The 21,365-nt window shown below is 43.2% G+C and overlaps 1 protein-coding gene across 2 annotated transcripts in view; it reads left to right on the forward strand.

Moving 5' to 3' along the window:
* The window catches only part of MOBP (myelin associated oligodendrocyte basic protein), a 38,814-nt gene extending 17,907 nt beyond the window's left edge, over positions 1-20,907 (forward strand). The window contains exons 3-6 of one of the 2 annotated variants that reach the window (XR_007133746.1): positions 5,657-5,866; positions 6,164-6,415; positions 18,301-18,520; positions 20,017-20,907. Coding sequence is in view for 1 of the 2 variants with exons in the window: in XM_047770469.1 (XP_047626425.1) it covers positions 5,661-5,866; positions 6,164-6,419 (462 nt within the window). In the remaining variant the exon portion in view is untranslated. Of the gene's footprint in view, positions 1-5,656; positions 5,867-6,163; positions 6,566-18,300; positions 18,521-20,016 lie in introns of those variants that run through there. The other variant, XM_047770469.1, reaches the window with a different exon arrangement.
* Positions 20,908-21,365: the final 458 nt, after the last annotated feature.

A 21,365-nucleotide genomic window follows, 5' to 3' on the forward strand; every position in this document is an offset into this window, starting at 1 on the left:
AACATTGTAAATCAACTATACTTCAATAAATTGTTTTTTTAAAAACCACGTAAAGACTGGTGGGGGAGAGATGGAGGAAGCACCTGTGGGTCCCTCCCCTCAGGACCCTGATTGAGTTTACATCTTCCTCCCACCCCCCTTGAATCTTCCTACTCTGGCAGGAGGTCCTGGGATTGTCCTGCTGTCTCTAAACTCCATCCTCTACCATTTTTTCTTCAGGGAGCTCTTTCCCCACCTTTCAGTCTTTTTCACCCTGGGACAGAGACCCATGCATTCCCTGCAGTCTTATCCCATCCCCTGGGCCCATCTCCAGTCCCCCGAAGTCCAGGCTGGACTAATCACCTGGATGCCTGCTCCTCAGAGAGGAGGGCAGAGCACAGGGACCTCAGACAGTATTGAGCCTGGTCAGACAGCACCAGAGGCTGGAGTCACACAGACCTGGGTTCACATTCCCATCAGCCTCTTATTGGCCTTTTGAACTTGCACATGTTCCTTAGCCTCTCTCATCTTTAGTGTGTTGATGATAATGCCATATTATAAAAATGAGATAAAGTCAATAAAATAACCATCATATAATAGGGTCTCAGTGAATGTGAATAATAGTTATTTGCCAGTAGTTTTGACTAATTTACTAGGTATTGTGGGAAAGGATGGCTCGTGTGTATATTGCTGTGGCTTAGCATGTGGACCTTAGCATTCCTAAACTGGGGCATGGTGTGGGATAGATTTGTTGGGAAGTAGATATAGCCATTTAATCACATACCCCAACTAAAGATAATACTTCTGCTCCCAGGGGCCATAGTAACTAGTGCCTTTTCACAGACTATAAACATTTTGCCAAAGGAAAGGGGGAAATGCTATTTTAAAGCTGGGTGACTTTTCATCTGGTTGTCTGAGAAGAATGTTCCAGGGTTCCAGGGAAGACAACTGCTTTCCCATTAGAAACACCCAAGTGGTGAGGTTGCCCCCTGCTGGACATAATGGGTGAAGGCAGACAGTGAGGGGAGCTGTCAATAATTTGAGAACATTCCCCCCTGGGGAAAGGATGGTGAGTGGGAGTCAAGAGAGGTGCAGAGTGACCCACGCATCATGTCAGGAAGGTGGGAATTGAGAATTCAGTCAGAGCAGGAGTTCAGAGTCACAGGAGACAAAATCTCCCTTTTTATTCCATCTCAGTTATTCTTTTTTTTCCTCCGCCCTGCTTTCCTCCCTCCCTCTCTTTCTTTCTCTCGCTCTTTTTCTTCTTTCTTTCTTTCTTTCTTTCTTTCTTTCTTTCTTTCTTTCTTTCTTTCTTTCTTTCTTTCTTTCTTTCTTTCTTTCTTTCTTTCTTTCCTTTCTCTCTCTCTCTATCTCTCTCTCTCTCTTTTCTTTCTTTCTTTCCTTTTTTAGGGCCGCACCTGTGGCATATGGAAGGAAGTTCCCTGGCTAGGAGTCAAATCAGAACTACAGCTGCCGGCCTACGCCACAGCCACAGCAACAGCAGATCTGAGCCTCACCTGCAAGCTACACCACAGCTCACGGTGATGCAAGATCCTTAACCTACTGAGTGAAGCCAGGGATCGAACACACATCCTCATGGATACTAGTTGGATTCATTTCCGCTGCGCCACAGTGGAAACTCCCCATGTCAGTTATTCTTAAAAATTTGGGGCAAGTTCTAGATTTTCTTTTATGTGTGATGAGTGTCAGAGCCATTTGTGGGAAGATGACCCCCAAAAGGCTGGAGGAATTGGGGATGTCCGAGTTGTCTGTGAAAAGCTGAGTAACATCATCTCTGTGCTAGGAGCCTAAAGAGTGTGTCATTTCATTATATCCCAGGGAGAAGAAACTTAATCTGAACTTTACTACATGTGTAGGGTTTGGTAGGGATTTGGCAGGTCTTTAAGTTCATAATTACAGTGACTCAGACCCTAGAAACCGACTTTAGGTTTTCACTGGTTTATAAAATGCTTATTTGCACAAATTTTTTTTTTTTTTTTTTTTGGATACGGCTGACCATCTTCTGCTCATACAAATTTGGAAATTTCTCTTCTAAGAGGCTGCTTACTCCTCTCACCTCCCTGGCTGCCCCTGTTGCTCCTTCCTCCCTGGTCCCTCTTCTTGGGGCTGGAAGGTAGGCCCCTACTCCTCCTGGGAGCCTTCCTAGGCCTGGCTCCTCACTCCAATCACACTCATCACATCCACTCCCAAGGCTGTGCTCGTCCATGAAGTGAAGGACTCTGGCATGTGGAGGCTGTGAGTGCCGTGAACTCATGATATCCCAGAGGGATGAGATGATCACCCTCCCCCTCATCTACTTAGACTTCTGCTCGGCAGATGGCATGACTGGGTTCCCACTCCCAAGGGCTTGTTCCTTCACAGTGATGATGGGTAACTCCCGTACTGCCTCATCACCTGTGTCCTGGCACCATCACTTCTTTCACACCACACCCACCAGGTGGGCTCTCGGTGGGGACTGCAGTTCACCCTTCTGTATCTTTGTTTAGGAATCAAACATTCCCATCGCTCCACAAACCCTTATGTCTGATTGTCCAAATCTCAGGTCCAGATGAAATGCTTCTACCCATGATGTTTTACCTGCTTCCCTAGCTCAATGTCTTGCCCTGCCTTTGGAGACTCTCCATGCCACTGTATCAGCACCTTCTCATTCCAGAGCATGCCTTCCTTGCATTACACTTACTGACATCTATGCAACATTCTTCATCTATACTGTAAGCTCACTCTCAGCAGGATATTTATCTGATCCACCCCCTTAACCTCCCCAGAGACTTGTACTGTTGGGCTCAATAGATGTCTTTTGTGGCCAATAGCACACTATGAGCATCCTTGCCTGTCATTCCAGCTGGTGGATACATTTCTTGAGGACTAGACTAAGCATGGTTCAGCTTTGCATCCACTATAGAGGCTAGCACTGTGCCTGGCACAACCTAAGAATATGATAATTCCTGAATCGAATGGTTGAAGGTGACCCCATTCTTCATTTAGTATTTACTGTACCTTGAAGAACTGTAACATGAAAAGTTAGATGGAAAAAGCAGATGAGCCTGTAAGAGGAACTGAGAAGGAAGGGCCAGAGATGGAGGAGAGAATCTAGGGGAATGTGGAGTGACAGGACAGGGAAGAGTTGACAAGGAGAGAGAGAGAGATCGAATAAGAAGACAGCTGCTTTAACAGCATGGCATCTCTGGGGAGGTGTGAGAACCACTTTGGGAGGACAGGAACACAAGCCAGATTGGAGTGCACTGGGGGAGGAGATGTAGAGATGGAAAAAAGGACTTTTGCTAACTTCTCAAGAATATTGCCTATAAACATCAGGAGTTATAGGGAGGAAAAGACACATGGAGGTAAGATCCAGAGAGGATTCTCCCTCTTTTTTTTCTTTTTAGGGCCACACAAGTGGCGTATGAAAGTTCCCAGGCTAGGGGTTGAATCAGAGCTACAGCTACTAGCCTACACCACAGCCATAGGAATGCCAGATGGGAGTTGTGTCTGCGACCTACACCACAGCTCACGGCAATGCTGGATCTTTAACCCACTGAGCGAAGCCAGGGATTGAACCCACATCCTCATGGATACTGGTTGGGGTCGTTTCTGCTGCGCCACAACGGAAACTCCCAGGATTCTCTTTTAAAATGGGATATTCGTGAGTATGATTTAGGGGCTTCTGAAATGGGGAAGACTTTTCTAAGCAAAATTTAAAACTCTAAGTAAGAACTAGGAAATGAAATTACATAAAAATTATTTTTTGCCTAATAAAAGCAGATGAAGTACTGGGCAAGAACATTTGCAACATGTTTAACAAGTGTAACACATAATTTGAACTGTACACACTGAGGTGCCAAAGAATGTATTTTCTTTTTATAACTACACTCAGCTGGCTCCTCAGTCCTCACATCTCTCTGTAGCAGAAGACGAGTCCATCAGAAAATAAAAAAAATTATACAACATTGTAAGTCAACTATACTTCAATTAAAAAAAACCCAACCAAACGAAAATCAAAGATCTCCTCAGAGTAACTTAGTTGTTTTTAATGTATTCATCCTTAAAACCCAGATCACCTACTCTATCTTCAAAGACTCTATTCCTTTTCCCTGCTTTCCTTGGACTTTGTACAGACTTCTATGGTGTCTTGTAATTACACACTGCACAGTCTATGTGTTGAACTTGACCTTGAGTTTGTTGAAAGCAGGAATATTCTCAGTGCCTAGTATATGTGATCACCTGTGTATATTTGTAGACTTTTGCTTATTAATAATCCTTTAAGTCCCCTGTGTGCTTCAGTGTTTTGGAGTGTTAGGTGAGACTATATCAGCACATGGCACATTCCTACAAAGGATGTTGTAGTAATTAATCCCTCTTTGGAATTTTTTTCAAGACTCAAAATTCCCTTTAGTCTCTCCTCCTCCTTTAACTCCTCCTTTTTAACTGAGGTAAACAGTCAAATGCATGAAAATTAAGTGTACAGCTCACTAAATTTGTACATACAGATACATGTGGGTAGTCAGCTATCAGATCAGGATGCAGAACATTTCCTGCCCCCAGTAGGCTCCCTCCTGCCTCTTCTTAGTTAGACTGCATCTTCTCCAAATATAACTATGTTCTGATTTCTAGCACCATAAACTACACTAGTTTTGCCTGGTTTTGAACCACATATAGATTGAATCATATAGCCTGTATCCTTTTGTCTGGCTTCTTTTGTTCAGCTTTATCTTTGTGAGAGTCAAACCTGCTGTCGTATGTGCATAGTCTGTTCTGGTGTTGTATTTCATTGTGTGGAGAGTAGTGATTATGCTTTTAAGAACAAATGCTTCTTCTTCTTCTTCTTCTTTTTTTTTTTTTTTTTTTTTTTAAGAGAAATGGCCTACCCTAAACCTAGAATGTCATTTTGCCATGGATGTGTCTGGCTTTGTAATATTTTTCCTGTCCTAAATGAGTGGTTAAAACATGAAGGGAAAAAAGAGTACATTTTCATAAAACATGACTTAAAAATACACAAATGAAAATTAATAGACACTTCCCCTGTATTGCCTAGGTACAAACTTTAGGCTACAGGGAGTTCCCTGGTGGACTAGTGGTTAAAGATCTGGCTTTGTCATGGTTGTGGCCCAGATCTCTGCTGTGGTGCAGGTTCAATCCCTGGCCTGAGAACTTCTGCAAGTCATGGGTGTGGCCAAAAAATAAAAATTAAAAATAAATAAATAAGTACATAAAGGTAGGCTACAGAAATGTATTTTACGACATGGGGAATAGAGCCAATATTTTGTCATAACTATAAATGGAGTGCAACCTTGAAAAAGTATAAACAAAAAATTTTTTTTAAAGAAAAAATAAACAAATGCTTAAGTTAGTTCCTTTCCATAGTGTTGGACAGCAAATTGATCTAGATTAAGGGTGGAAGATAGCCCTGGATTTTTTTTTTTTTAATGGTTTTTATTTTTTCCATTATAGTTGGTTTACAGTGTTCTCAGTTTTCTACTGTACAGCAAAGTGACCCAGTCACACACATACGCATTCTTTTTCTCACATTATTCTCCATCATGTTCCATTCCCTGGATGTTAATTTGGAATATGGGAGTAGCAGGGAGCGGGTTCCTGGAGTAGAAAGCTCCCTCACCTGATGTGTTGGGTTTTTTTTTGTCGCCCCACCGATTTTCAGTGAGATGAGTCAGAAAGTAGCTAAGGAGGGCCCCAGACTCTCCAAGAACCAGAAGTTCTCCGAGCACTTCAGCATACATTGCTGCCCGCCATTCACCTTCCTCAACTCCAAACGCGAGATTGTGGATCGCAAATACAGCATTTGTAAAAGTGGCTGCTTCTACCAGAAGAAAGAGGAGGACTGGATCTGCTGTGCCTGCCAGAAGACCAGGTGAGTGGTCTACACTGTCCACCAGCGCCTGGGCTGGACGCTGGTCTTTGTCTCTCAGCTCGAATCCCCCTTCCTGCTCTACTTTGTGATGCTGGGGCTGGGGACCTGCCAATCGCGCTTCCCCCAATCGCGGCCGTCGGCTCCCTGCTAGGCTCCGCCATTGGAAGATGCAGGAGGGAGATTGGAAGGTGGGAGGGGGAGCAGGGCCTGCCTACCGGTTTCCAGCTCCTGTCAGCATCCCTTAAGCAGCAGAGGAGAGCCGCTGCTCCAGCCTCCAGCTTCTTTTGGCCCTCTCAGAACCAGCCGCCGTGCAACGTCCCCTCAGAGGCCCAAGCGCCAGCCAGCTGCACCCCCCGCGGTGGTCAGAGCACCAGCCAAGCCACGGTCCCCTCCAAGGTCTGAACGTCAGCCACGCCCCCGCCCAGAAGCCCGACCTCCACCAGCCAAGCAGCGCCCCGCTCAGAAGCCCAAGCAGCCGCCGCGCAGCAGCCCAAACAGAGGGCCAGGCACCAGTCGTGGGGGGTCCCCCATCAAAGCTACTAGGTTCTGGTAACACCATCTCTTCCCTTTTGTTCCCTAGCCCTAAGGTTAGTAGCTGCTTCCTGTGTTAACTAACAACCGGTTGTCTCAATGGCCCTCCTTCAGCCTTACCAAACCTATGTACCCAATTCCCTGCATTAAATCCCCTCATTTGAAACACCTAGTGTGGCTTCTGTTTCCTCATAGACACTGTTGGTACAGTACTTCAGATGGCAGTGCTGGTTGCTTCCTTTGCCTAGAAGGACTGGAAGTGATTAATCTATCAATTCAAAGTATGGACTGGGTAACAGATTGAATAAATGAGGCCCTCAATGCCCATGTCTCAGAGAGAGAAGGAATGGTGATGCTAAAGAGTATCAGTGTATATGCAAAAGGAAAGGTTCAGCCAATTCATCCATCCCTCCTCCCAATACCCTTCATCTGATGTTAACCTCAGTGGCAAGATCATTCACTAATTCAGTCATTCAACAGACTTGATCGCATCCTACAGAGTTCCACATACCATGCTGGGGGATGGGAACATGATCAGAACAAGTCAGGTTGTTTGCTATTCACCAGGACCAATCAAGAGTATAGTTGCTCACAGTGTAGGGTTAAGTACTCCAATACTCTCACAATCAGTATGTCCATTAGGCTATGGGCTCTGCCTGTCTGGGGCTTCACAAAGGTTAGGTTAGAATAAGTAGAGGATAAAAGGGGGTGATACATGTAGAGAGAATAGGCAAGCCAGAGAACCCATGTTCATCTGCTCCATCTTAGGTAGGTCAGATTTTTTAAAAAATTATATTTATTTATTTTTATGGCTGCACCTGCACCATGTGGAAGTTCCCGGCCTAGAAGCTGAACTGGAGCTGCAGCTGAGGCCTATTCCAAAGCCACGGCAATGCTGAATCCTTAATCCACCGAGGCCAGGGATCTAACTCACATCTTTACAGAGACAATGTTGGGTCCTCAATCCGCTGAGTCACAATAGGAACTACACTTTTCAAAATGACTTAATTTTTCAGAGCAGTTTTAGGTCCATAGCAAAGTTGAGCATGAGATACAGAGGTTTCCCATATACTCCCTGTCCACACACATAGCAGGCCAACTCTTTAGTCCTTTTAGTATTTGGAAATGAACCCATTTTATAAGTTAATAATGAGTGTTAATTGTGTTTGAGGTTCTCATATCTATTCTGATGCCCAGAACCTGCATAGCACCTATGTGTATGTTCATGTCCCACGATGTTTACAGGTTTAGTCTGCAGAAGAATCAACTAGGGAGCATGTTGGAATGCTCCCAGAAAATAAAATTCCTTGGGCCAATGATGAGGTCTGGGGATCTGCATTTTCAACAAGCAACCACCTCACCTCCAGTGTAATTATGTGAGGTTAATTTGTGAAGTTATGGTCTACCAGTCACTAAAACTGTAATAGGGGAGTTCCCATTGTGGCTCAGTGGAAACAAATCTGACTAGTATCCATGAGGATGCAGGTTTGATCCCTGGCTTTGTTCAGTGATTTAAGGATCCGGTATTGCTGTGGCTGTGGGGCCGGCTATAGCTCCAATTTGGTCCATAGCATGGGAACCTCCATATGCCACAGGTGCAGCCCTAAAAAAGACAAAAAAAAAGTAATAGGAAATTGTATACCAGGTTGCCTAATCATTCATTTATGCCTAAGGGGCCTGAGTAATAATGGCCTAGGACAGGTAAGTTTTGACATATGGAGGTAGTTAGGAAATGTGCAGAGCAGAGGAAATGAATTGCATACGAGGCATGTCATCTATGGTGGTGCCTTCAAGCCCATTGTCTCATGTGAGTTGTGTATTGGCAGTTTGGTTGGCTGAGAGTTGAACCAGGACACAGAAAGGAGATGGAAGACAGTGAAAGCCAATTTCATCTGAGCCATAGATTTGTTGGAACTCAACCTTGCTGGTTTTATTCATCTAAACTGGAGAGATATTTTAGTGTTGGTGTATTTTGACTTCCTCTGTTAACTGTTCTTGGTGGGAGTCGTGGGGAGGTGCCTCCAGAGGCTGCTAATGCCTCTTCAGCCCTCATGCCTCTTCAGCCGTTATCTCTTCCTTAGGACCAGGGAGCCTGACAGACTCCCTTCTTAATAACCCACAACATCACAGATGCACCATCTGAGCCTGTCCTGTGATATCCATTTTTTTCTTTCTCAGATTTCCAAAGGTCCTAAGGTAATGCATTAGAGCCATCACTTCACTGTGCCGTTTGCTGTATGCATACATACTCTATTGACACTGACCGACTATCCCAAATCAAAGGGGTGGGAGAAATGTTAATGGGAAAAAATTCACTCCTAAGCAGAGTTACTAAATTATACAGGAAGAAAGAGTCAAAAAAGTTTTCCTGAAACAGGCTTGTTTTCTGAAATGGTGCCATTTTTGAGGTCTGATCTTTAGAGGAGATGAGTTTGACAAAGCCCTTTTGGGACTTTACTAGTTCTCTTGGATAGATCTTTAAAAAAACAGAATATTTAAATCTTAGGATCCAATAGGCATGAATCCTTGCATCCTGATTGAACATGGCAGCATTCTCTTATTTGAATGGAGGAAACCCTGGCATCTTCCTCTTAGTTTGTTTTACTCTCAGTTCTTCAAGATTTTAGGATTTCACAGATTTTCCTTGCCTTTAGGGTTAATACATGTTTTATGAGATAAGACTCTTCTGGTTTCTCGGTGCTCCACCTCTGGGAGCTGGGATCTGTGGTTTTCTGAAAACGGCTGTCATTGTGGCTGTGAGTGACTGATTTGAGACCAGTCACATATATGTGGGAAGTGCTGTGTGTGTCTTTGACACGTTCCTCCACAGCATGTCTTGTACAAACCAAGTCCTGCGCACTAGAAGCCTGGAGGACCAACCTATTTCTACATACATTTTCAAGCCTAGTCCTCAAGACCATGTGCATAGCACCACACCAAGCTCTGGACAATCAGGAGAGATGATGTACACCCCTGGTTCAGCTGCTCAGATGGTATTTGTGAGTGGCCCATCTTTTGGTGATGCTGCTATTCTCCTCAGTAATAACACTGAGCTAGCCCACATTCAGTGGTCCCACCTGCTTGACCTTCTTCTTCTCCTTCAGCCATGTCTTTATTCTCTTATCTCACTTCAGCAGATGAAAAAATCAAAGCCCAGGAAAGACAGCTGACTGTTGGAAGGTAAAGTTTCCACATGGCTCTTGGTTCTCTATAGAATCTGATCTTTTGGAGACAGAGGAGGATCTGGCTTTGAGTCTCTAATTGAAGCCAGCCAGGTTTGGTGTTTTCTATCTGCCCACGATCCTGGGCTAAGCATGGCTATGAATTGCTCCTAAAGTTGAGCAAAAGAAACCCAACTGAAGGACTGCATGCCGGTTTCGTTGGTAACAGAGTGTAAAGCACTCTCCTTTCCTCTTGCAATTGTAGAAGATTCATATTTGTATGAAGTTTTGGGTTTATTTGGAATGATCAAAACTGCCAAAGAACAAAGCAATTATAAACACTTACATGCTTGACACGCTAGGATTTACTTCAGAAAGACGGCCAGCCTGTGAGCAGTTCTTGTGAGGGGTCCAAAAGAGTGTCCTGACAGAACCAGGCATTGGGGCCAGCTTTTAAGGTTTGGGCTGTTGGGTAGGGGTAGCCTGCCTGCTTTTCAGGTCTGCAGGCCCCCACTTGTTCCAGATACCATGATATGACTTGTTATGCTTTAGTCTTTCCTGGTGCCAAGGCATACATTATACATTTTCTCCTTCCAGAAAACCAGGGAGCATTCTCTCTTTCTTTGTGCAGAATTGGGTCAACTAACCCTTTTAGTCCCCTTGAACTTTCCCTCTTAATCTTTATGAGTCATTCCTTTTCTGCCAACATTTTACCTTGGCATCTGATAGGTTCTATTCTGAGCCCTCAGCTTGAGTGACTTTGCCTTCTTTCACGGGTTTAACCATGAGTGGCATGGTGATGACTTTCAAATCTTACAATAGCCCTGGTGTTAAACTCATATATGTTTAACGCAGATCAACACAGATGTTGTCAAACTCAACTCATCTCCTTTTGACTTCTTTCCCATGAACACCAACTCTTTTTCTTATTAACAGTTTCAGTAAGGAGTTTCTGCAGTGGAACAGTGTGTTAAGGATCCAGCTTGTCTCTGTGGAGGTGCTGGTTCAATCCTTGGCCTGGTGCACTGGGTTAAGAAACCTGTATTGCTGCAGCTGTGGGGTAGGTGGATTGGATCAGGGAGCTTCCATATGCTGTGGTGTGGCCAAAAAAGAAAAAAACAATCTCAGCCAAGAGCACCTCAGCCCCTCTAATCACCCCCATGAAGCACAACCCTGACCTCCAACCTCCTACCACATGGCTGCCGATTTTACTTTTTAGAATTTTTTTTTTTTTACTATAACTTAAAGTATGTTAAGAGCTGATGGAAAGGGGTGTGGAAGTAAGGGTGAGACTGGAAAGAAAGCAGAGGGTATGGAGAGCATTGCAGAGAAAGTAGAGTAAGGCTCTTTCATGGTATGTGAGGAGAGACTGGCCACTGATGCAAAGCCATTTGGTTTTGCAAAGTAGAGAGAGATCCATTAGTGGGTGTTAAGATGAAGGCAATTCATACCCTGAGGATGAGAGAGCTGGAGGTTTGAGAAAGTTAGGGTAGGCTTGGAATACTGGACAAGCTGTGAGCACTGCTGAGGGCTTGCTGAGCTCTGCTTAATGGAGCTGCATAGAAACCATCTGTTCTGAGAAGTTTGTTCTCCAGTGAGGGAAATAAATTGCCATCTCTGAGATCGCCAGTGGAAGCATCCAACTCCACACCGACAGGCTGCTTTTCTTCTAGCTTGCTTGTTAAGAGTCCCCACAGCAACTGTTCTTAAACCTTACCAGGTGCCTCTGGTACTCTGACCCCCATTTTTTTCCTTCTCCATCCATTATACTCCTTTTTTTCCCCTGGAAGTTTGATTTTAAAATATTTAAATTATTATTTTTATTATAAATTACTCCATTTATTTAAATTTAAAAAATCAAAACAGTTTACTCATTTCTCCCACTTCCCACTCCTGCCTCTGCAACCACCAATATGTTCTCTATCTATGGGCTTGTTTTTCATTCGTGTGTCTGTTTTTTTAGATTCCAGATATAGAAGAGGTCCTATGATGTTTATCTTTCTCTGACTTATGTTACTTATCATAATGCCGTTAAGGTCCATCCATGTTGCTGCAAATCCAAGTTTCATTCTTTTTTATGAATGAATAACAGTCCATTGTATGTATCAGTTTATTTATTCACTTATCCACTGATGGACAATTGTTTCCATATCCTGGCTATTGTAAATAATGTTGCAATGAACATGAGGGTGAATCTTTTCAAGTTAGTGTTTTTGTTTTCTTTGGATAAATACCCAGGAGTGGAATTGCTGGATCATATGGAAGTTCTACTTTTAATTTTTTGAGGACCCTCCATACTGTTTACCATAGTGGTTGCACCAATTTACATTTCGGTCAACAGTGCACAAGGATTTTCTTTTCTCTGTATATTCACCAACACTTGTTATTTCTTGTCATTTTAATGATAGGCATTCTAACAAGTATAAAGTGATATCTCAGTGTGGTTTCGATTTGAATTTCCCTGATGATTAGTAATGTTGAGTATCTTTTCAGGTACCAGTTAACCATCTGTGTGTTTTCTCGGAAAAAATGTCTATTCAGACTCCTTTCTTCACTTCCCTCCCCTTCCAAATTAGAAGCCACAGCCCAACATTTTAAACTCTCTCAAAAATAACCTACACTTCCCTACCCTTTGAAAATATGTCTCAAATTCTTGGGAAAAACTCCAACTTTGTATGGATCCATTCATCTGCCTTCACAATGTCTGTTGAGTTTTACTGGGGAAGAAACACAGCAGGGCAGTAGTAGTTGGGTAAAAGCAGGATCGCGGTCATTATATCATTAAGCACTGTTTCTTTTGGGAAGTCGTATTTCAGTTACCTGCATTCAGATAAAGCCATGGACCATGATAGGAAAAGCACCATGTTATGTTTGTGTAATACACAACACACACACACACACACACACACACACACACACTCCATGTATATCAGGTTTATGTGCGTGCAATAGAATTCAACCTTTTCAGCAAACAGTTCTATGCACAGACTTGTGTAACAACCACCATAATCACAATATAGAATATTTTCATCACCTTTCAAATGTCCTTCATACTTCCTCTTCGAAGTCAATCCCCAAACCCCTGACAACTACTGATTTGTTTTCTGTACCTGTAGTTTGGTTTTATCTAGAATGTCCATAAACGGAATCATACAGTATGGACCCTTTGAGGCTTGGTTTCTTTCACTTACCATAATACAAGTGAGATTGATCCATGTTGGGGTTGCATGAATCAGTAGTTCTTTCATTTTTTATTGCTGAGTAGTATTCCTTTGTATGCATGAACCTATAACAATTTTCCATTCATGAGTTGAAGGATATATAGGTTGTTTCATTTTTGGTGATTATGAATAAAGCTGCTGTAAACATTCATGTTACTGTAAGTTTTCTTTTCTCTTTAGTAAATTACTAAAACTGACATTGCTGGGACATATGGTAGGTGTATGTGTGAATGTATAAGAAACTGCTAAATAGTTTTTGAAAGTGGTTGGATCATTTTGTATTCCCACTAGGAATGTGAGATGCTCTGTGTTCTTGTCAGCACTTAGTAGCATCAGCTTTTAAAATCTTATCCACTCTAACATGTGTATTGTGGTAATACACTATGGGTTGGTTTTTTTTGTTCTTTTTTGTTGTTGTCTTTTTTTTTTTTTTTCTTTTTAGGTCTGCACTCGTGGCATATGGAGTTTCCCAGGCTAGGGGTCGAACCGGAGCTACAGCTGCCAGCCACAGCCACAGCAACACTGGATCTGAGCCACATCTGTGACCTACACCACAGCTCATGGCAACGCTGGATCCTTAACCCACTGAGCAAGGCCAGGGATCGAACCTGCAACCTCATGGTTCCTAATCATATTTGTTTCCACTGTGCCACAGTGGGAACTCCCACACTGTAATGTAGTTTTAATTTTACATTTTCTGTTGACTAATGATGTTCTTTTAATGAGCTTATATAACATCCTCCAAAAGACATTTATTGGTGAAATGTGTGCTTAATATTTTGCCCACTTTAAAAAGTGGGTTATGTCCTTCAAATTGTGTTTTGAGAGTTTAAAAATATATATCTGGATACAAATCCCTTATCAAGTATATAATTTAAAAATACTTTCTCCCAGTCTGTGATATGCTTTCTTATTTTCTTAACAGAGTCTTGTGAAAACCAAAGTTTTAAACTTTACCATTTTTTTTCCTTTATAGATCACGCTTTTTGTATTAAAAGAATTCTTTGCTTAACCCAAAATTATATGGATTTTCCCCTATGTTTCCCCAAATAAATTTAAAAATTTAAGTTTCACATTTATGTTATAATCTGTTTTGAGTTAATTTTTTTCGTAAATTGTGGGAGATATGGATTGAGGTTCATTTTTTTTTTTTTTTGGCCTATGGATATTCAATAGTTCCAACACAATTTGTTGAAGATATTCTCCACTGAATTAATTTTGCAATTTTGTCAAAAGTCAGTTGACCATAATGTGCATGTTCATTTCTGGACTTTCTATTATGTTCCATTAATTTCTGTATCTTTTTTTTTTTTTTTGCCATTTCTAGGGCCACTCCCACGGCATATGGAGGCTCCAAGGCTAGGGGTCGAATCGGAGCTGTAGCTGCCAGCCTACCCCACAGCCACAGCAACATGGGATCCGAACCGCATCTGCAACCTATACCACAGCGCACAGGCAACGCCGGATCCTTAACCCACTGAGCAAGGCCAGGGATCGAACCCACAACCCACAACCTTAGTCAGATTTGTTAACCACTGAGCCATGATGGGAACTCCATCTGTATCTTTTCTTTCACCAACTTGATTACTATAGCCTTATAGTAAGTGTTAAAATCAGTTTAGTGTAAATTCTCCAACACTTTTTTATTTTTGAAATTGTTTTTTGGCTATTTTAGTTCCTTCACTTTTCCATAGAAATTTTAGTGTCAGTGTGTGAATTTCTACAACACATCCTGGTAAGACTGAATGGGATTGTATTAAGTTTATAAGTCAACTTGGGGAGAACTATACATGGCATATCTCCCCATTCATTTAGGTCCTCTTTGTTTTGTCATTTTCAGCATATAGATCTTGTGCATATTTTGTTTGCTTTACACTTAAGCACTTCATGCTTTTAGGTATGATTAAAAATAGTACTTTTTTTCAATTTCGGTTGTTCATTGCCAATATATAAAAAAATATATATAATTGATTTTTATATACTAATCGTGTATCCCATGCTCTTGCCAAACTCACCTATTCTAGCTTTTGTTTGGGGGGTAGACTCTGGGATTTTCTACATTGACAATCATGTTTTCTGTAAGTAGAGACAGTTTTATTTTTTTCCTTTTTGATCTGTATGCCTAGATTTTGTATACGATTTAAACTACTATTTCACTTAGAACATTTTTTCTTTCTTTCTTTCTTTCTTTTTTTTTCTTTTTTTTTCTTTTTGCCATTTCTTGGGCTGCTCCCGAGGCATATGGAAGTTCCCAGGCTAGGGGTCCAATTGGAGCTGTAGCTGCTGGCCTATGCCAGAGCCATAGCAACGCGGGATGTGAGCCATGTCTGCAACCTACACCAGGGTTCACGGCAACGCTGGATCCTTAACCCACCTAGTAAGGCCAGGGATCAAACCCGCAACGTCATGGTTCCTAGTCAGATTCTAACCACTGAGCCATGATGGGAACTCCTAGAACATTTTCTTCTTCTTTTTTTTTTTTTTCCCCCGGAGCTGTAGCCACCGGCCTACGCCAGAGCCACAGCAGTGCAGGATCCGAGCCGCATCTGCAACCTACACCACAGCTAACGGCAACGCCGGATCGTTAACCCACTGAGCAAGGGCAGGGACGGAAACCGCAATCTCATGGTTCCTAGTCAGATTCGTTAACCACTGCGCCACGACGGGAACACCCTAGAACATTTTCTTTTGAGAAAAATATTTTCACAAGATTAAGTCCTTGCCAAATTGGCTTTCTGAATCATTAAAAGGATTTGGATCCCAAAGGCCTGAGCCCAACCAGATAATGTACTTAGGTTGAGTCGTAGGTTCCTATCTGTTTTTCCTCAAATCCTTATTTCAGGACATGGGTCATCTTTCTGCATTGATTGACATACTCTATCATCAAACCAGAGAATGGGCATGAATGAGCTTTGGACTTAAAGAATCAAAGAGGTTCCCATTACCTCTATGATTTTTTTTAAACATTTTATATAATGATTTAAAAAATTTTTTTCATTATAGCTAGTTTACAGTGATCACTACAATTCTTAATTTGGGTAATTGCCAAGATCACCAGGTACTGAGGTCCCCTTAATGCTTATGAGAGATGAAACTTTTGGGGTTGGATTTATATGATGGACTTAATTCTAGTCTACATTTAGGGCCAACCTCTTCTTGAAGAGGACACATACCCTGAAGAACAGTCATGTGATGGTTGTCCATGTGTGGATCGAAACTCATGCCTCCTCCTTCCCCAACCCGACATGGGCCTGAGCTGTTTCTTTTGCTCTATGTAGACCGTCTATAGTTTTCACCCTTCAAAGCTGTGCTACCAGAAGATGATTTTATATAGGTTTGAGTTTTGCATAATAGCACCTTGTTATTTTCCTATTTTGAGTTGGTCTGTGAGGATGACGTGCAGGGTAATTCATGTAGTCAGGGGACCCCTGCCATTATTGTCAGTGGTAAGCAGCCTTGAAATAGCCCTTAGACTTAAGAGCCTTCACGCTGAGCAGAGACCACCTCCTCCATGGGCTCAGCTGGTACCCTCACTGCTACATTTGACACCCCGAGGTCCAGCTACCTTGCTGGAGTGTGTGTGAATCAGGAGCAGGGTCTCTATCTTACTCTTATATTCTCAAGGTCCAACTCAGGGCTTGGCTGCTCTTACTGACTGAATGAGGCCTATAAATATACCTAGAAGTCAGTTGGGCCCAGTGTGGAGGGCAAGTGATCTAGCATCAGGTTTGAGGCTGAGCACTGCTGCCTGTCCAAGTCACTTATTCTCTTAAAGCTGTGTTTTCCCATCTGTGAAATGTCGCTATAATCTACTTCATTTGTTATCATTGTGGAGTGCTTAGTTCATCATCTTCTACTCAGAGTAAATGGATGTTAGTAGAATTGTTATTTAATAGATACACTGTGTCATTTGATCCTAACTACCAGCAGATCCTCCCTCCCCAATTCAGTTGCTTCCCCTGGTTGAATAGGAGTTCAGAGGTATTGCTGCACAATTTGGCCATCCCCAGTGGCATCAATGTGGCCACCGGGGGAAGGGGTGTGCCACCGAATATTTAGGTGCTCATATTATCTAAGATGTCAAATGACCTATTTACAGTGGTAACTGCACAGAGTGATAGCCAGGCTACATGAGCTTCCATGCTAGTGTCAGCATCCAGGGTTTTATATTTAGCAGGATTTACAGGAAGTGCTAATATGAACAGGCTGGCCCAAGTCTGGAGGTCATGGAAGCAATCCAGAAAACAGAAAGATACTCTCTCCCCAAATTCTAAGGGATATGTTCCAACCTTCCAGGCAACAATTCACCCTGCAAGTTTCGATAGAGTATCTCTTCATTTATTCTTCCTGGTATCCTCAATCCTTTCTGAAGGACACCAGCATTGTTAGCTTGACATAAAAGTTGGGGTTTGGAGTATGCTCTCGTTAGCACTTGAATATGAATTTTATTTCTAAATTTTTAAACTCCCCAAATTACAGGAAAAGCTGTGATTCCCATAAATTCAGTCTCTAGTGTAAAAGTGTACATTCCTGATGCATGTATTTTGGTGTTCTTTTCTTTTTTTCTTTATTTTTTAAACTAAGAACTTGGGTGATGTTCTGAAAGCATTTGACGATGGCCTCATTTTGAAGATGGACATGTAAATTTTTTGCTGTCTAAATAATTTAATCCTTCAGTTAGAGAATAAGCTCTTGAGCAATATTATTTTGGGGCCACATATGTAAAATGTTTTTTTTTTTTTTTTTTTTTTTTACTGGGTGTTGTGAATATTCTTTTTGAAAAACAGATTCCCCATCAAAATAAGAACATGTCAATATGGCCACAGTTTTATAATGTGAAAGAACATCCCTACATGTATATGTATGTATGTTCTTGTGTTCATGCCTATGGGCAGTAAAACTAGTTTTTTCTAGGTGTGTGGGTATTTTGATTTCCTGTGTGTTTTCCTGTATTTCAAAATGTCTGTAATGATTAAATAGAAAAGCAATAATTACTGTATCTAAAAAGAGAAGCTCTTCTATTTTTTGAATTTTTATTTTATTTTTATGTTTTGCTTTTTAGGGCTACACCTGCAGCATATGGAGGTTCCCAGGCTAGGAGTTGAATCAGAGCTATGGCTGCCAGTCTATACCACAGCCACAGCAATGCAGGATTCAAGCCGCGTCTGTGACCTACACCACAGCTCATGGCAACGCTGGATTCTTAACCCACTGAGCAAGGCCAGGGATTGAACCTGCAACCTCATGGTTACTAGTCGAATTCGCTTCCGCTGCACCACAATAGGAACTCCAAAGAGAAGCTCTTTTAAAGAAGCTCTGGCCAGGAAAAAAATATGATTATATTATTTGGCCAGATACTTCCAGAATTAAGAAATTAAAGAGAGATTTTTAAGGCTGAATTTACCAGAAATGTAATAACCTCAAATGTAGTCTATACATTTACAGTTCTATTGACGGAGGGTGGAGAAAGAGTACATCATTAGCAACACTATGGATTTTTATGTTTTTCTTTGTAAATCAGATTGAAAAGGAAGAGCAAGCCCACCCCTCGGAAGAAGTGATGGAGGAGTTTCAGGTGAATGGACGGCCTCAGCTCTCAGTCTCTCTGCTTCTGGACCCACATGCCCTTGGACAGGTTATCTGGCTTTGAATATGATGCAGGGGCAGACACCTGCTGATGCAGCAACTGCCAATGCCCACAGTCTCCATGTCGTGGGGGCTGCTGGGCAGCCAGCCTGGAGGTGAGAGGGGGTACTTCTGTGTGTTATGCTCCAGGTGGGGGTGAGGGGGGGGGGTCCTCCTAGAAGCATCACTCAGTCTCCAGAGCTCTGTGCATGGCTCCTTTGGTCTCAGCTACAGTCCCTTCTCCCCCTAGTGCGCACTGTCCAGGATCTTTGGCTCAGGATGGCCCCAGTGTCAGTCCATGCATTGTCCTCCAACCTCTAGCCCCTTCTGCCACTGGCATCCTGTTGCCTAGTCAGACTTTTGACCTCAACCTCCTTCTTTGTAATTAATCCTCTACATGGGTTCCCCTCTCCCCCTGTGTCCTTTGATTTCCATTTCACCAATCAGTTCCCGGTACCAACTCACAGTCAGAGACACCACTGGCTTTGGGGAAAATTCAAGTTCTTTAATAAGCTATTAGGCTACCAAATGGTCTGGAGATGCAAGGAGATTCCCAGGGAGGGTAGGAGTTGTCTAAATTCACAGGTCAGATGCAGCCCATGTGCTGTGTCAGAAGCTGAGAGAAAAGTCATGAGAAAGGTGCTCCCTCCCACTCCCCAGGTCCCCATCTCCAACCTCATCCTGGAATCTATGAATGTTTCTTCCTGATCTGCCTAGGTGACAGCAAAACACTCAAGGCACTGCCTTTGAGCCTTGTCTAAACCATCTGGACAGTCTCAACTCCAGAACTAATTGCTTTGCAAAATGTGTTGACTCCGGGCAAGCAACCTGGGCTCATGCACAATGCCCTCCCCACTTTCCCTCTCCTGAGGGCTCCTGGAGACAAGTACGGCTCCCTGTAGGACAGAGCCACTGCCCTCCCACCCTCTCCACCTCAGGACGCAGGTGGGCACATTCACAGGACCAGAAGGGGTGCTCAGAGAGTTGCTGTTTTGGGGTTATAGCCCCTCAAATTCCTGGGAAGGGCTGAAGGCTAGTCCCCTGACCCCCACCCCATTGGCCCTGGCTAGGACCCTCTACATACTGTGCAGGAATCAGGAAAACTAGCAGACGAACTTGGCCTTGGGGAGAGGAGAATTAAGTGTGGGAAGAGGTGAGTTAGGGGAGGTAGGTAGTCTTAAGACTTCTCTCCCTGTGTCTGAGGCTGTTCCGAGGCATGTGGCAGTCTGACTCCAATTACAATGCAGTGAGATTGAAGGAGACTTCTTACCTCTTTCTTTCTGATTTTCTCCCACTATCTGTAGCCCTAGACTCTTGAAAAGGACTTTGACCTCAAGCATGGGCTCTCTATCAGGGCCATGGGAACTAACCCCCTCCTAACTCCACTGTGGTTGTACCACAGCCCCTACACACATACACATGCTGGGGGCGGGGCAGGGTTGTCCCCAGGTTAAATGGAGGACCCTTAGATCACTTTTCAGTCCTGTGAAATGTAGTCTGCACATGCATGTGTGAGAGTGCAATGTGTGTGTGTGTGTGTGTGTGTGTATGTGTGTGTGTGTTGAGAAACTTGGCTTTGGGAGAATACCGCTGGGCTCATTTTCTCTCCCAGGCGCAATTGCTGAAGAGCCCCTCCAAGTCCATGCCCCCCGAGGACCCTGGCCACTGAAGCTGATCATGAGAGAAGACTGAATTCCAACATGTTCCCTTCAGGGGCTGACCTTGATTTAGGGTTCCATTGTGTGCCCAGCAGTGGCGGTGCAGGAGCCCCTCCTGGGCTATTTTCCCTACTCAGCTCAGAGCTGAGGGAGAGGGTGGAGGGGATCCATCTTTCTTCAGGCTCCACTATGGTCCATTTCAGAAGCCATTCAAACTTGTTTTAAGCTGGCTGATTTTCTTATTGGCTTCAAAAGTTGGAATTGAAGGGTGAAGGATGCAGGCAACAGATCCTTCCCCCACTCCTCCTCCACCCCTCCGATCCTTCTACTCAGGAGGCCCCGGGGGGTGGGGGGAAGTGGAGCCAAACCCTAACCCAAAAGGTATTGAGGCTCACTGTTCTTCCAGACTTAGTCTACTTTACTTGTGACTCAGAAGCCCTTTCCCTACCCAGCAAGACCACACTCTCTTGCTTCCTTCTCTTTTCTCTTTTTGTACCTGTAAACAATATATTGTCGTATCTATTCAATGCTTGTGCCCACCTCAGGGCTCTGTTCTTGCTGTTCATTCTGCCTTGATGTTCTGGCCCAAGATCTTTGCTCTAATGCCTTAAGCTCCATTATCATCTCAGAGAGGCTTTCCTTGGAAATTCAGTGTGGTTTCCATAGTTACTTTCTATCCCATCACTCTAGCACTTATCACCCTCTGGAATTACCTTGTTCATTTATTTACTTATTTATTGCTTGGGTCCCCTCCTCTTCCTCATGTAAACTTCATGACTGCCAACACCTGTTTACTGCTACACTTTAAGTTCCCAGCACTAGTAAGAACTCAATAAATGCTTGTTGACCGCATGGATGTTTGCTTGTTATTTTAAAAATGAGGATAATTTTCCAAAAGTTTAGATACTTTTGAGAAGTCAAAGGTATCTATTTAGCAACAAGGAACTTTGTAGGGTGACCTTGCAGGGCATCCTCTGTGGGAATAAATGGGAGGTGAGGACAGGAATTCATGAAGGTAGTTGCAACTCCCTCAACTAAGCTGGATCATGAAGGGAAGCAGAGGATGGGGCAATAGCTGGAGTTTTCCATGAACTCAGCTGACACTTAGGCATGTCAGATGTTGCTGGGAAGGAGGCAGCAGAAGGTGTAAGAAGAAGGAGGAGGAGTTAACTGATGGAATCAGGAACTGAGGGCGATTTTGGGAGGAATCCAGGGCAAAGGTGAGGAGATCAGGCACAGAGCAGGGATCCCTTCTCACTGGAACAAAGGAAGGAGGGAAGGAGAGCATAGATTCTGGTGGGTT

Source organism: Phacochoerus africanus, chromosome 1, assembly GCF_016906955.1.
Source record: "Phacochoerus africanus isolate WHEZ1 chromosome 1, ROS_Pafr_v1, whole genome shotgun sequence".
Taxonomy (NCBI): Eukaryota; Metazoa; Chordata; class Mammalia; order Artiodactyla; family Suidae; genus Phacochoerus; species Phacochoerus africanus.